This window comes from Diadema setosum, chromosome 21 (genome assembly GCF_964275005.1).
Source record: "Diadema setosum chromosome 21, eeDiaSeto1, whole genome shotgun sequence".
Classification (NCBI taxonomy): Eukaryota; Metazoa; Echinodermata; class Echinoidea; order Diadematoida; family Diadematidae; genus Diadema; species Diadema setosum.
This window is the reverse complement of record NC_092705.1, coordinates 13,798,919-13,816,161: the sequence shown is the minus strand read 5'-3', so window position 1 is coordinate 13,816,161 and position 17,243 is coordinate 13,798,919. Positions and strand designations below refer to the sequence as shown.

Below are 17,243 nucleotides of genomic sequence, written 5' to 3'. Positions count from 1 at the left end.
TATGTATCGTGAAGTAACATCATTAAGTCCTCTTTAAGATGCAAATCTTACACTGATTAAAAAAAAGAAAAAGGTTTTTCAACGAAAAATTCACATTGACAAATTTCACGATCGACAACAAATTTCACGATTGCTTAATAAGTAATCACGTTAGCAGCATAGTTGGCGACATTGGCAAGTGACATACCAAATTCGGGCCTTTGCAGTTTGATCATATCAGTCACAGAGGCCATAGATGTCACAGATTTCACCATGTTCTTTATGCCATAATCGTTCGGTCCTTGTTACGTTGTGGTACCTCCCGGGCTCTAGTTTTTGTATTATTGCCATATTATCGATGACCGGAACAATTTCAGTCTGCTAATTTCCTGTTCTTTATATACTTTGTTGTTGTAAAGGGGACAATGACATTGAAAATGTAGCGAATTACTTCAAGCAAATGAAAAATATCTTCTATCATTACCTTTGCCACTTCTCCTTCTTTCCCTTAACTTAAAGGGAAGGTAAACCCAAAGAGCAATGTGGATTGAGTGAAAGCAGCAACATTAGTAGAACACATCAGTGAAAGTTTGAGAAAAATCGGACAATCGATGCAAAAGTTATGAATTTTTAAAGTTTTGGTGTTGGAAGCGCTGGATGAGGAGACTACTAGAGGATATGACGTATGAGTGGACAACAATACAAAGAAAATATAAAGGATATTCAACAAAAATTCACTTTTCTAGAATTATGAAAGAGCAGTGGACCAACCGCTTTCAGAAAGCAGGGGGAATAATTGCTACCCTTAACATATGTCAATATCAAGTTGATGGAATTTGTAATTTTCATGAAAAATGGATTTTTGTAGTATTTTCTTTATATTTTCTTGATATTGTAGTCCACTCATACGTCATAACCTCTAGTAGTCTCCTCATCCAGCGGTTCCAACACCAAAACTTTAAAAATTCATAACTTTTGCATCGATTGTCCGATTTTCTTCAAACTTTCACTGATGTGTTCTACTAATGTTGCTGCTTTCACTCAATCCACATTGTTCTTGGGGTTTATCTTCCCTTTAAAGCGTATTGATGATGGAGAAGGTTCCGGAAACTCTGAAGTGAATTTTTCCTTGAATACGTACGTTGTGCGTGAATGAAGTCAAAGGTGACGCAGGGAATGAAACAAACAACTTCACACATTTTTGTTTCTGTTTCTTCCCAATATCTTACGCAACATCCCGAGTTCTTCGCAAACGGATTTCTTTCGCATTCAAATCTTTAGGCATTTCTCTTGTTTCAGATGTTCTTCTCTCCCTCTGCAGTTGCGTAATCACTTTTTACAGGTGTCAAGTGTCAAGTGCTAGTGTCCATTGCCACTTTTCCCGTGAAAGTTGCTCTATGAGTCGCCATTATACTGACCATCGTATCAGGCAGCTCATCTGACTGCACAATTTGTGGCATTTCAAATAGTAGGAAGTCAGTTTGTAGTTCCACTTTGCTCATGCGCAGAGAAAGGTATTGTTGTGCTATAAGGCATGTCGGTTAATAGATTCATTGAGACAAATATCTGTGAAGTAAGGATTATTTATGTAATCATTTTAAATGGTGCTTGCAAACACATCCACCTGCCAGCAACAAAGTGTTCATTGAAGTCTAGTGTTTGGCAATACAATAGAAAAAAAAAAGAAAATTGTTGACGTATTCAATGCGAAACAACGAAATGGATCCTTCCCCAAGTCTGGTAACCGGGTTTATGCAAGTTTATTCTTTGTTTGACCATGAATTCTAGAAATTGTTACGTCGGGCAAGATTATGCCTTACATCGCTTTGAAAACGAGACTAGTGAAGTGCCTAACTAACTGAGGAAAAAAAAAAAGAAAGGAAAAAAGTAATTTGTACAAGGGTGGACATGAGCTAATCACAAATTCTCTTATTATATACATGACGTGGGAGGGGTTTTTATGCCTTTGAACTCACATACGACATTCTAATCTAGATAAAGAGGAAAAAAGGATGGATGGGGGACGTCACAAAGAGACGAACGGAAAGTAAGGTAGACAAAGAAAAAGTACGACATCGTCAATAAGATACAACAATTGCGTAACACACTAAAAATTCCTTTTTGATCCATGAGATACTGTTTAATAAACAAACCTCATTTACCTTCAGCAAAGCACATTTTAACACGGACAAACATGTATTTCCTAGAATGATAACTTTGTGGAGTCACTTCTGTTAAAACAAACTGTTTTCCATAAAATACAGTCAAACCTGTCTAACAGCGGCTACCCATGGGAGACGAAAAAGTGACTGTTATAGACAGGTGGTCGCTAAGGCAGGTTTGACTATACCTTTACAACATGTGCTGTGATCTGATTTCGCAACTCTTAAGCAGAAAACATCTCTCTATAACGAGTAGAATCAACTTAAATGTTGCAACATGATATATATTTCCTTTGTGGTATGTTTACCCGGGCTTTATATTTTATGACTGTGTTCATGAGCGCTATTTTCCCGTTTTTCTCCACTCTGCCCAAGTTTATTCCATTGAGTCTGAGTGACAGCATCATCAGATATTTTCTGTACATTTCGAGCGCTGGCAGCAAATATACAAATACACCTGGTTGTCCTACGCTGATCAGTACAGCCATAAATGAACTGTAATACACTTTAAGGTGGGTGAAGATAAAGCATAAATATTAACTGCTCTAATTATATTCAAACGCAATCCATCACTTCGCTGGAATATTGAGCCATGGCACGAAAATACGCTATCATACTATGCAATATACTATTAATGTTTAAATAATGAGGCTCAGTACTAAAATTTGCAAAATTGCAAAATTTGAAAATTATAGATATAGAACACATACATATTTTGACCAACCTTCAATCAATATATGAATACATCTTTGAAATATTCAAGACGGTCAAAAGTGAACTGCAATGTACACTGCAAAAAGTCCGGTGTTAAATAGTGAACACCGAGCTGGTGTTAAATTTTCGGTGCTCATTTATGGTGTTAAATTAACACCTACGGGTGTCATTTCCAAATTTTAAACTGTTTTTTGAAGAGTTTCTTAGTAACTGCACTTCTTGTTGATTTTTAATTTAAACAGGACGATCAAGAATTTTACATTGAAATACTAGATTTTTGAAAAAAATGTGAAAATAAATTTACACCAAAGTAACAACAGCTGGTGTGGTCCCTTATTGAAGCTGGACGGGTGTTAAACCATTGATATTAACACCAGCAAATATCAAATCAACACCATGTGGTGTCATTTTTGAATTAACACCAGTACAGTGTCAAAATAACACCAGGTACAGTGTCAAATTAACACCACGAAGTGTCAGGTGAACACTTTTCAACACCATCACAGTGCATTTTTAACACCTGTGGGTGTGGTCCTTTATTGAAGTTTGATCGGTGTTAGATTTAACACCTGTGGTGTTAAATCTAACACCGATTTTTTACAGTGTATACGTAGGAAAGGTAGATTAAACATTGACACTTGTTGTTCTAATACTTCAAATGAAACATTTTTTAAAACGATTTCAAAACGTTGTCCAAAAAACTACATCTAACTTTTGCTAGACGCAAGATTATTCCGTTAAAGCAATAGTACTGTGATCATATTGTACATTGTATATACTTTATTGTGATATATGTGAGAAATATGAAAATAAATTGAAATGAAATGAAATGAAATATCATTTCAAAATGACGAGAGGTATTCAAGATTTCAAGGAATACAAAAAGTAAAATCTTCACGAATTTCAGTTTACATGCGGCAGACAAGATCTAGATACTCAAGATACTATTAGATACTGTAATCAATTGGCACAATACATTTTAATGATAGTGCCATTCATCATAGCAAATTAAACGTTTGGGTTTGAGTAAAAATAAATCGCAATAGAGAGGCTCATTTCATCATAACTTTTTCTTGCAAGGCACATGGATAGTATACTAGGTTTGATGACACAGGAGAATATATTCTCTTTGTGTTCACGACTGCAAGTGATAAAACACTTTCAAGCTATTGTCCAAGGCTGAACAATTGTCTTGTCGTTGTTGTTTGCATTTTTAAAAATTCTTAACCCAGCTGAGCAGCTGGCATAAAGTCTTTGCTAGAATTACAATAGACCACTTCTGCAATGTATTCCACTTCATGGATGTTCCTTTTCCTACAGCCCAGTGACAAAGCAGTTCATTTACCTGCTTCCTCCAACTTAGTTCAATTGGCAAGAATTCACTTAGTTGTTGTTGCTAAGTAGGGCAAGCCTCCGGCAAGCTTTGTGGTTGTTAAGGGTAACGTTTGTGAACGAAGCATGCATAAAGTTTGGATCATTACAGAACCGGTCTATAGAGATTGGCTGAATGAGAATGTAAACGCTAGCATTCCACGGATATATACAGAAGGTACTCCTTATAGCCCTACGTCACTGCACTCATGGTGACATTACAGGAGCACCAACTGCAGAACATTTGTACTGGAGTTGACTCGAAGATGCTTCTTTTGGCAGTACACATAACACACCCACATACCTACACACATTCAAAAATACAGAGAATGGGTATAGACATTTAAGGATTTTTTTCTTAATTTGGCATTTATATTTAGAACATTAGAGCAGGACTCGAAAAGGTTTACGGCGCTACCATATGTAATCATCACGAATCATGAAAATTGATCCGATATTCATAAAGCTTGCAAAGCAGTGTCATTTATCTAAATTTCAAATTCGCTTTCAAGACTGAACCTTTTCTCTCTCTCTCTCTCTCTCTCTCTCTCTTTATTTTTGTATCCTGGGAACATGTTTAAAGATCTGCAGACGAGAGTATAGTGCCGTATCAAATATCTGGCAAAGTACTGTATCTGGCAATTTATGTGAGATGGGTGTTCTTTCTTTTTATTTCTTTGGATCTACAGCAGATATGTGACTACGACTAGAACCATTATCTAAACAATATGATTCGAATTCTGCTACATAATTACGATCATCACAACCCTTGATATCTGGCAATTTGATGATATTCCGGGGAACATGATGATTTTTCACACATCTTTTGAGATACTATGCTGCAGTCTATAAATATCAACTGCTGTATACCAATGTATAACGACATTCACACAATTGTTATGAGGAAGCAAGGCAGTGTTAGAGGGATGAAGACTTATAAGAATACAGAAAGAAAAATCAAAAGTTACATAAAGAGATTAAAAAAAGCATTTTGCCTACGTGAAAAATCTGTGAATTCATTGAAAGAGCATGTCTTTGATATTATAGTTTAAAAAAAAACTTGCAAAGTATGCTGAATTTTCAAAACAAAATGATCTCAGTTCTCAAAACAGCTTGTATTGCAACATCCCAATGCAAAATAAAGTTTGAAATAATTGGCGAACACGTGCAACGCGTGCAAAATATTCAGAAATCTTGCTTACTTATAAAGATTGAAAGATATCACAAAAGTTGGAGGCAATTATTAATTTTATCCAAACATATTCATAGAACCTATAACAGTGCAAGAGTCTTACGTGACATTACAATGTCACGTGCATGATTTTCATTGTGTAGACATGAAGACATGAACATCAAGGTGTTTCTACAATCACACCAAATGAATAGTTTATGGTTTCTAGTTTAAGACTTGTAAGCCAGTTCGAAGTTAGTTCATGTGCACATGGGTACAAATGACCTTTCTTTCTTTCTTTTCCGAAGTTGGTGAGCCACTTCACTCGTCTTCAAAGGAACAAAATATTATATAAGCTTGCCTGACGTAACAATTTTATGGAATTCATCAGTCATTTTCAAACAAAGGAAGAACTTGCGTAAACCAGGTGACCAGAGTGGTCCATCAATTAGCACTTGGGAAAGCATCCTTTTTATCATTTTGCACTTAATGTACAAACAATTCTTTCTTTTTTTTCTGTTGATGTTGCCAAATACCACTTTTGCTCTCAGGTATATATGTTGGCAAGCACCATTTTTAGGGATTTACTTGAATAATCATTACATCACAGATGCTTGTCTCAGTGAATTTTCAAACCAACTTGCCCTGTTGGTATATGACCCTTTTCTGCAAATGCGCAACCCCGAACTGGCCTAAAGCCACAGTTTACCATTGGGAGCAGTGATTGTTCAAAAAAAGGGGGAAAATGACTTATCATATTTGATGCATATATACAGTTCAGTTGCATCACAAAACATCCTACCATATACAAATTTCCATTAAGGGGTGGGATGGTAATAATAATGATTGCATCCATAAGATTTGATGTTTTTGAAAGATATGGACCCTGTGTTCAAATACGTTCGTTGTTTTTTCCCTCTTTCATCCTTTTCGCCATGACTAATTCTATGAAGCACACATTCTTGAAATCAGAAACATGTCACTGTGTCCTTGCCTCTGAAGCACATAGCTGTTGCTTCCCTCCATTCTTCCCTTCAAGGTTGGGGCAACTTGTGGAAACCTGTGGTGATATTGAGGGCTTTCCTCAGCCGAAATTCCAGGTGTTCCTTGCGTCGGTACATGGGGAGATGCAGCACAACGTACCCCTGGCAGGTGTTCACTTCGGGGCACATGTCCTCCGCTCGTTCCCCGCGACAACTGAGTTCCCCACCCATGGGCCACATCCGAGGGCCGATCACTTCGAATCCACCAACAGGTACATGTGTGGCTCCAGTGAAGAATCCTACGGGGATACAATTTATGATACATTCTTATTTAACGTTAGCACACTTCCCCCATATGGTCCAACTATTATCATAGCCCCAGTCTTGCTTTAACTTCTGCTTATGCATGATATGATTTTGAACAAGTGATTATGGTTTTCTTCTCTGGATTGATTAAGATCCATCTGTGTGCATTTAATAAAGGAAAAGAATGACCATATGGTCATAAGGATCTCAATCGTCTTTTTGTTTAATACTAATGAAATCTTTGCAAGGTCAATCCGAGTTCAGGGACAACTGGCAAATTGTCTTGATCAAGCACAAGCTGCCTTAAGCTTAAAAACTATAAAATGAATCACACATAATATTACAATATGAATGTGCTAAAACGCTTCTCGTTTTTGTTTTTTTGTTTTTGTTTTTGTATTTGTTTTTGGTGTTTGTTTGTTTGTTTGTTTGTTTTTGCTTTGCTCATCATTATACAAAACACTCACACACACGCACACACACATACACACACAAACAATCATCGGCAACTGCTCTAGCTCATTTCCCACTTTTGCATAACGTGTGCATGCTTAAAAATTCAAAGTGTAAACTTTGTACAATGTTTTTATTAGACTTATTTATTAGCAGTTTGGCATTATCTCACACAGAATATGTAATGAAGCATGCAGTGTTTTTTCTAGAATAAATATATGCTTGTGAGTTTAACAGGAGGAAATCATGTAATCATGGATATCAAAAGTTTAACCAACTTACCCAAAAACTTTCTCTTCTCTTCCTCTTGAAGACTGTGAAAGACTTCCCAGAACATCTTAATGACGTAATGTTCGCGTGAGTATCCGTGTTCATACCGGAAGCTCTGAAAAATATTTTCAATTTTTTTTTTCACCGGTAGTAAGCTTACATATCATACCAATTACATTATTATTTCGTTGCAAAATAACGAGCATACTCTTAGCAGGAAAAAAAAATCAAGCTTATGCGACATCAATTATGTCACATATTAGCATAGCAGACGACATGGGCGAGTGAGAAGTTAGAGTAACTTTTTGTACCGGTATTTCATGACCTTGTACAAATGGATGCATTTCTTGTGGAGAATATAAAACTTAGTTGCACTTGAAAACTTATCTTTGCCCACTCTTTGATTAAATTCCCCGCTGTGAATTGATATCCGTAATCATTGCTTAGGCATTTATATTTGTACAAATTCAGACAATGTGCTACTCTGCCATTGTTCATGCTTCAATCATATTATGCAGCCGGTCACAAAATTATGTTTTGATATACTATATAACGTTTTCAATCTGTTGCTTGTTGTTATATCTGTTTGATCCTTTTTTCTCAACATTTTTTTTTTCTCAACAAGATTTTCTGTGTGGACATGTGCCCTTTTGTGGGTATGTTAATACAGCGTGTATTTCTTTGTCTAATAGTGAAAGACAGCACACTTTTAAAACTTCGTTTCTTTGGAAAATATATCAATTAACACTTACTTTATTTTCCGTGTGGTCTCTCATTTTCTCATATATCTGTCATTGATCATTGCTTTAATATCTATCCCTTTGCGTGTGTTTCTTTAACACCGGTTTTCATGATTTAAAGAAGTGAATTGAATAAACACTTCTTAACGGGGAAACGTAATGACGGGTATCAGGTGAGGTCAATACTTAGCAACCCACGTTTCACTCCAGCATGGAGAAATTTTGACCTGAAGGGAAAGGGGGAATCAAAACTCACCTTCTCAAACGCCTTCCAGTCGTATTCGCCACCGAGGAAGAGCGCTCTCATCTCCTCCCACTTGAAAAGCTCCTGGAAGCGGTTCATGATCGGCACTTCCATGAACCCACTCTTGAATGCTTGCACCTGCTCTTCAGCCGTGTGGTATCTGGAGCACAGCTCGATGTACTCTTTGCTGTGAGTGGGGATAAAGATCATCAATATCAAATGGGAGATTTAACATATTTTAACAAAAAGATGATAGTACCTTCTCCCAAATATCTGTGGATTAAGTGGATGCGAAAATATTGATGACACATTAAGCGAAAGTCTGAAGAAACGTTGACATTTCAAAATTCATTGACTTTGGAAGTTTTTTTTTTTTTCTTCTAAGTTTTAAACTGCAGAATTTAAGACACCACAACATTACATTACCGTACTTTTAGGACACTGGAAGAACATTCATTTTGATTTAACTGTCCCGAAATCGTGGATTCTTTCCCGAAGTCTTGGTGTTTCTCTAACGTGTAGCATAATGACAGTCGCGGAATCTGCTCTGATATCAATACATGTAATTTATGTAATGTGCACACAAACAAGAAAATCATAGTTTCCTCCACCTACAATTTTTAGTTTAAATACAAATGTATGATTGTCGGTAGGCTACTTTTGTTTTGATTTTGTCTTGCTAGTTTGTTTGTTTGTTTTTGTGTGTGTTGTTGTTGGTTTGTGGGTTTTTTTTTTTTTTTTTTTTTTTTTTGGGGGGGGGGGTTCGATCTGTACGTCCACACCAAACAATATTTTCAAGTCAGCATCAACTTGTCAAATATATTTGTACTTAATAAAAAATTATGTATGTGATATACGTTTTAAAAATATCTGTTGCTATTTGTATGACCAACGCTCCCTGTATCAAAGGTTACGTAGGCTGTATGGAAACTTAAATTTGGCCCAAAGTTAATGAAACAAAACATTGCATTTTATAGAAAACCTACACATTGTCTTTTGTCACCATCACTGCATCACCACCTTCTTTTAGTTCCTTGGTCTCTCCTCTGGAGTCGTCTACAACAAATGTCATCTCCATGGATTGAAGGTCTTCTTCAGACAGCTGTGATAAGGACTGAATGCTCTTAGCCATTTCTGGTTCTAGAAGCTGAAGATCTTCGGTACTGGACACTCTGTGAGACATTGATTGATGTTGTTTTATCGTAACAGCTACATATTTCAATTATCAAACTTATTCACTCCATGATATAATATATAATATATAACATATATATATATATATACATATATTTATATTTATATTTATATTCATACACGTACAGATAGAATGAACATTTCATTTTGACTTACAGGTTTATTTTTATCAATGGTTCATAAATATTTGGATGATTCCTTCATAAAAACTTTCAAAGAAAATGATGAAATTGATATTATTTACTACTGAACTGAAAAACCTTTACGTCACAACGCATTGACGCTTCGCATAATATAATGGATATTCTCTTGCACTGTCACTCATTTGAGTGAGTTAAACTGTTAAGAACTTCTACGTTCAGTTTTAGTGTTTGTTCTAATTTCTTCGTAAATTCGATGATTTATCACACTAGAGCCAATTTTGTGAGTGGAAAACCATATTGCCTTTGTGGTGATGTTCTAAAAGTTGCATATATTTCCATGAACCAAGAGGAAATGCAAAAAAAAAAAAAAATCAATAATGAAATTCCCGTAAAAAGAGAATGGTACTGACATGTCCACCATGATCTTCTTGTAGAAGAGATCCGGGAAAGGAAGAGTGATGATGACTTTGTTGTAGATCATCAGACCAAAAAGTTTCCCAATGGCCTTCAACATGTCTAGGCCATGAAAATCCTGTATCAAAGGATAAGAAATTACGTAACATAGTTTCACAAAAGCATGTGTCGCCTTGCCGATGCGTTTGTTTTTTTGGTTTGTTTTTTTTTTTTGTTTTTGCCTTTTCGTGTTTTCTTTAGTACTGCCGGGTAATGTATATATACAGTTTAAGTCCAGAGTTAGAAACATACACATTTGATTAAGGTGACGTCTATTTTACCATTTCAGTCTGGACAAATGCAATTGGGGAAAACGAGTGAAATGAGGTATTCGAAATCAAGTTTCTGTCAGAAAAAATAACAAACATTTCTCAGTCTCAAAACGATTTCGCCTTTCGATCTTTTTTTCAGGAAAAATTTTTAGTGCATGGTAAATTATGTTCGCTTATTCTTTGTTTGAAATCTAATACCCCCGCCTTCACAGACTTCATTCACACGTTCTCCGAGCGTTCTGTTGAGAGGAAGTAGAGGGTAGCATTCCACGAGTAATTATGAAACCACGGGGTAAACAATTATTTGTAAACTCAAAAGACATCGGTAATTCGGAAAATTGAAGGAATGGAGGAATCTTATAAAGACATGATGAAATAGTTCAATTTACTCTTGCATGAAATGAAATTTCATTACTACGAAGTATAAACATGATATAATCAATGCCTTTATAGAATAACTCTATTATCCATACAATTTTTAAACTGCCTGTTGTGAATGTGGACGCTAAACATTAAAAAGATACAAGTGCATGGATGAAATAACATTAGAATAAATCTAAAAATCATACTTTTTCATCAAGACACCTTCTGAACCATACTCATACATGTACACGTAAAGTTCTCTATGAAATTACAAGATTAACGGGATAGTACAGTGTTGGTGGAGATAAAAATTGGGATTTAATTTTTTTCAAGATTCCAAGATAACAATTATGAAATAGTACAGAACATACCATGTTAAGAGGAATTCAAAGTTTATTTGATGAAAATTGGGTTTGGAATAGCTGAAACATCCAAGAACAAAGTAAAAGAAAACGATCGTAATAAAATGTGGGTCCCATACTTTATTAGGATCACTCTGTTGTGGATATCTCAGCCATTTCAAAATCAATTTTCATCAATTAATAAACGTTGAAATTCTCTTGGAATTACATGCTCTTTCATATTTCATAAGAGGTTTCTCAATATCTCACCAAAAATGATAAAAACCTGAAGTTAAGTCTCTACCAAAACTATACGACCCCTTTAAAGCTATTGTTGAATGAAATAAAATTGTAATATTCACACTATTTGTTGAACCAGTATCACATATTCATCACACTAATTTTAGTAGTCTTGTATCGTATCGAAATTGTCTTACAATGAGCACATCAATGAAATCCAATTATATCATCCACACACCTTGTTGAACCAGCATGTTGTAGATGTAACAGGATCCCCTATTCTCTTAAAGGCAGGATATTTTCCTGGCTCGAGAAGCTTTTTAAAGAACAGCTCAAAGAACTCCTGGTAGGAATAAAGTGAGCGCATCAGTCATGTCGAGAATCACAGATTTTTCATTGAATCATCAAGTTGCTCACAGTTTATTAGCAGAAAAGTTATACTAAATACTATAAAAACAATTCAAACACAGTTTACAGGATTGTCCAAGTACAATTCCACGCCATTTTTAGGTTGACTCCAATGAAAAAAAAACCCAAACAAACATAGATGTAGAAATGTCAGAAACCTTAGATAAAGCATGGAAGGTTTACATTTCAATACGTTTTAATGATATTTATGGTGTACCTCATATGCAAATGAGCTGGGGTCTCCAGGTCATGAAGTTACAACTCTCCCATTGGTTTGTGAGCAGGTAATAACACAAAAATTATGTTTTGGGTGAATATCCCTGCAACTACAACCCTTTCCCTGAACTAGTTTAATTTGTGATAAGATCACCAGAATGGGACGCAAAAGATGCAATACAGTGCTATTGAGATCATTTTTGTAAGTCACGAAATACTTGTGAAGTGATGACATAATCGCTTCCCCTTTGCACAAACATTGATCACAGGTGTATATACACACATACATACAATATAAGCGTGCGCGTATGTGTGTGTATGTCGGTGCGCGCGTGTGCGGTTAACAGGTAGATTGATTTTCTAACAAGGAATTAAGTTTCTTGAATATAGTTCCTGTCACTAGGATAACAAGAAAAGTGTCTCGTGTTTATTACAGGGTCACCTTAATAATCAAGGACTTTATTAACACTGATACGTTGAGCATGATTTTATTAACTGATTTTGTACTCTTATACCCGACGGGGAAAACATGAAAACATGGGAGCTAGCTCAGGGCGCTGCAAAAGTGTTTGTTATTTTGGTTTTCTTGGTGATATTGAGTCCGAGAAATGAGAGTTGAATTTATTTCCTATTCTCATAATATTGTAACTGTAAAAAGGCGCGGATAACTGTCTAGTCCGGAGGGGAGAGGCAATCGTCCACTCCACCCCAACAGGCAGCAGCAGTAACTATCTCTGGAAGAATAGTCCATGTACTTGGTCTTTGAGACTGAAAGATAAAATCTTTGACAGTTAAGATATACGCTGCAAAGAGCTGGAACTGTTCACTATCATACCCCAGCAGTTTACGAGTAAGCCCTGGGCCAGGAGAGACAAAGTGGGCAAAGCATGTATATTATTGAAAAGACTCCAACCCCAACCTGAAACATAAGGCACATTATTACCCATAGTCCATATTTTATTAATACTCTGTGCGCTACCAGCACATCACGACCTCAAATCGAAACGTTCCTTGAGGCCAAGGTCTAGCTCTTAGGTTACAGGTGGTCTCTATAGTGCTATCTTATAGATAGACGAAACATATTGCTTTTACCTTCATTGGTCCTCCGCCATAGACGCCCAAGGCAACGTCATTGATGAAGTGAACCTCCAGTGGCTTTTCGATTTCTCCAATAGTCCTTATTCTCCGAACATTTTCAATTGCCGATTCTACGACCAGCTCTCTATCAGTCTCAAAGCGAATTCGCCTATGAACAAGATTCAGGGTCCCTGGAAATGGCGTGACTGCAATCCTTAGCAGCTCCTGATCGTTATGGCGTATATATGCTTCCTCAGTTTTCTGAAACGGGAAAGAAGGTTAATCCCAAATTGCTGTGAAAGCGTTCCAGATTTGCAACTGATTGACAAATTGCCCTACATCGACGTAAATAAGCACTGAATTGATCAGTGTTTTAGTAGTAGCCATGATAAAAAATCATGGGCGTACATACTCGAGCAGGATTCGAACCTACGACCTCCTGATCACCGGACAGGCGTCATCTCCACTAGACCACCGAGCTTTCGCCCGACAGCAAGTGTTGGTTCTAATCCTTATAGCATGCAGCGGGTACTGTTTTGTTATTCAAATTCATGAAAATTTCTTCCGTCGAGATGTTTTCATTGCAACTGATTGACAAATTGCCCTACATCGACGTAAATAAGCACTGAATTGATCAGTGTTTTAGTAGTAGCCATGATAAAAAATCATGGGCGTACATACTCGAGCAGGATTCGAACCTACGACCTCCTGATCACCGGACAGACGTCATCTCCACTAGACCACCGAGCTTTCGCCCGACAGCAAGTGTTGGTTCTAATCCTTATAGCATGCAGCGGGTACTGCTTTGTTATTCAAATTCATGAAAATTTCTTCCGTCGAGATGTTTTCATTGCAACTGATTGACAAATTGCCCTACATCGACGTAAATAAGCACTGAATTGATCAGTGTTTTAGTAGTAGCCATGATAAAAAATCATGGACGTACATACTCGAGCAGGATTCGAACCTACGACCTCCTGATCACCGGACAGGCGTCATCTCCACTAGACCACCGAGCTTTCGCCCGACAGCAAGTGTTGGTGTCCAGATTTGTTGTAACTTGACTGGTGTTCATGAATAACTCGTGTATTGCATTATACACCGAGCAGTGAAGTTGCTGTTCCAAAATAGAGAAAACCGGCCCTTCAGGCATTCTAAATTCACCTGTATATTTACACGTCTGCGCAATACATGGAGATAGCCTGGAGAAAATATCTGCTATTAGCCTCCCCAACTCCCCATTAAGGGTGATATTTGTTACTCCGTAGGCTCGTTAAGCCGAAAATGAAATAAAGCTCGTTATTTGGAAGATTCGTTATTCCGAAAGACACAAATTCCGTGACGTAGATGTTCGGGAATCTGAAAAGAGTTGAGGTTCGTGAATCGTAATATTTGCGGCGTTATTTCGAAGGTTCGTTCATCCGAAAATGAAAAGGTGCGTACCAACGATTCTTCAGAATTACGAACCTTATTTTCTATTCTCTCTAGTTTGTCAAAAGTTCTGGAAAGAATTGTATATAACAGACTGTACAGTTTTCTGATACAAAATAACTTACTCACATCTTGTCAACATGATTTTAGGAAACACAACTCAAGAGACGTAGCTCCTATTGAACTCTGTGATAAGATTTCCATTTCATTGTCTAAGAAAGAACATGTACTTTGAGTATTTATGGACCTTAGTAAAGCTTTTGATACCATTGATCATAGTATATTGTTAGAAAAGATTAATGTCTATGGTATACGAGGAACTTCTCTTGTGTGGTTTGAAAACTATCTTTGTGACGGAAAACAATGTAGGCCTACTATTCATAATAACCTTCACTCTGATGTATTACCAACCAAATGTGGGGTTCCCCAAGGTTCAATCCTGGGGCCTTTGTTATTTATTATATACATTAATGATATCTGTAATTCATCCTCTTTACTTCATTTCATTTTCTTTGCAGACGATACCAATGTATTTCTTTCTGATCATAATCTTGAGCGTGTCATTGACACTAATACAGAATTACCCAAAGTCTCCGAATGGTTCAGAAGCAATAAGTTATCATTAAATGTAGAAAAGACAAATTGTATAACGTTCAAAAGTCAACGATCAATAAACAGTAGCATTCATTTTGATATCATTACAGATGACATGAAAACTGAACAGAAAGAAAGTACGAAGTTTTTAGGCGTTACTATAGATGACAAGTTGAACTGGAATCTGCATATTGCCAATGTTGTGAATTCTGTAGCACGCGGAGTTGGAATATTGTACAAACTCAGACCCTACATATCAAGCTCTACGTTGTTCACCATTTCTATTTCCATTATTCTGCCTTATATTTCTTATTGCAATATCGTTTGGGCTTGTCAGAAGACTAAACTCAACTCACTGCTTCTCCTTCAGAAAAAAAGCTGTCTGTATTTGCACGAACTCGGATTACAGGTCTAATGCAAACCCGTTGTTTTTTCAGTTGCATACACTCTCCATTTACGACATTCATTACCTCCAAAACGCTGTCTTTATTATGTATAGATTCCATTCCCAAGAATTCCCACCAACCTGTTAAACATGTTTCGTTTTGATTCCGAGGAGAACCTCGACAAACGTGCACCTATGAAAAATCCAAAAACTGCCCTTGCCCTTCGATCCATACGACATATGCCGGTCCTGACATCTGAAATTCTCTTTCTCATGAAGTACGACGGTGCCAATCAAAGCATACTTTTAGACGACTAGTGAAGAATACCCTTCTTTGCAAATATGTTTAAGCAATACCATTTGCATGGTTCTTGCCTGCTCTCTCCCTTAGGTTCACAGGTTTATTTTGTCATACCAAGGAGGTGAGACTCACTTCCCTGGTCATACATACATCACGTACATAATAGCAGCGAGTCTTTCTATATTAGTTGTTACCAGAATTGTCCAGAATTGTCAATCTTGTACACCTCATCGACCACCATGATGTAGAGTATCCCTCTTCTTATTTCTTCCTCTCTCTCTCTCTCTTCTTTCTTTCTCATTTCCCTACCTATAAACAAATTGAACGCGCATAATACATTTTTTGAATGTTTATGTACATAATATGTGTACGTTATCTGTCAAGGTTTTCATAGCTTATGACGATCCACACAAAATGTACAATAGCATGTTTCATATACAAACTATGTGCATATTTGTGAATAATGTATGCATGTATATGCATTTTGTGAATAAATCAAATCAAATCATATCAAATTTCGATTTCGGATTTACGAACCTTCGGAATTATGGACCTTCGAAATTGCCTTCTCCAGGGTAACCAAGCGACCCAACAAAATGTTCTACACTCCAACAGAGGGACGCTTTAGGAATGGTGTTTATTTCTCCCATTATTGTGATAATCTTGGGAGGGATCCATCTTATTGGTAAATCTCTGTTACAGGCGAATTTCTTGAGCTCACAATCGGAGTTTGATTTTACCGTCGTGAACTATCGCCTACTGTTTTTTTTTTTTTTTTTTGATGACTTGCCATAGATGTGCTCTTGGTAGTTGTACAGTCCGAGAGAACGGAAATGTGCGTTGAAGATATTTGCATTGCCCCATGTTGCGATTCATGGAGCGCCCACGCCCCGCTGGATGTGAATGACCTTCCTGATCCATCTTGTAAATCAGTTGGATACGATTTTACTAGCCCTCCAGTCAATCGTGTGGTTCTCCTGTGCAATGTGCATCCCACCTCCCTTCTCCTAGCTACGGTATGTGTATAGCATCATCCTACTGCCGAGCAGGTACACACCACTATATACTGCAACACTGAATCATACACATAAATCAACACCTACCTTTTGTATAACGGTGAATTCACCACAAGCTATCATCCACTTTACTGACACAGGCAGCAAGAAAGGAAGGTCCATCACCAGGGAAAGTGGCCTCATCATATCGAAGAGTACCTTAAAAAAAAAGCAGCATTAGGGAGAAGACCTCTACCATCGCACTTTCGTTACTTTAGCAACCATTGTAATGTATCCTTACTGTAAGTTCTTAATTATTGCTTTCTTTGTACAGATTTAGATGCATCGTTTTTGTCACTGAAAAAAAAAGTGAGATTTATGTTTGTATAATATTATTTCACAGTGAAAAAAAAAATGAATTTGAACTGAACTGAAGT

At 36.8% G+C, this 17,243-nt stretch overlaps 1 protein-coding gene across 1 annotated transcript; it reads right to left on the bottom strand.

Annotated features, from left to right (window-relative positions):
- Positions 1-6,349: 6,349 nt before the first annotated feature.
- Positions 6,350-17,010, bottom strand: LOC140244736 (probable E3 ubiquitin-protein ligase HERC4). Its single transcript, XM_072324349.1, has 8 exons — positions 16,915-17,010; positions 13,116-13,361; positions 11,638-11,742; positions 10,141-10,262; positions 9,380-9,565; positions 8,406-8,580; positions 7,422-7,524; positions 6,350-6,679 (listed from the first exon to the last, which is right to left on the bottom strand). Exons 1-8 carry the CDS (start codon positions 17,008-17,010, stop codon positions 6,432-6,434), a joined length of 1,281 nt encoding a protein of 426 aa, XP_072180450.1. The 3' UTR covers positions 6,350-6,431.
- Between the last annotated feature and the right edge of the window lie 233 nt (positions 17,011-17,243).

Bases quoted from the DNA above. Each gene is read 5' to 3' on its own strand.
- LOC140244736 (XM_072324349.1), bottom strand. From the start codon at position 17,010: ATGAGGCCACTTTCCCTGGTGATGGACCTTCCTTTCTTGCTGCCTGTG. The intron at 8,581-9,379 runs GTAGGTTTTCTA...CCCCACTCACAG, and splicing joins ATGGTGACAAAAGACAATGT to CAAAGAGTACATCGAGCTGT. The intron at 7,525-8,405 runs GTGAGTTTTGAT...AATATTTTTCAG, and splicing joins ACTGGAAGGCGTTTGAGAAG to AGCTTCCGGTATGAACACGG.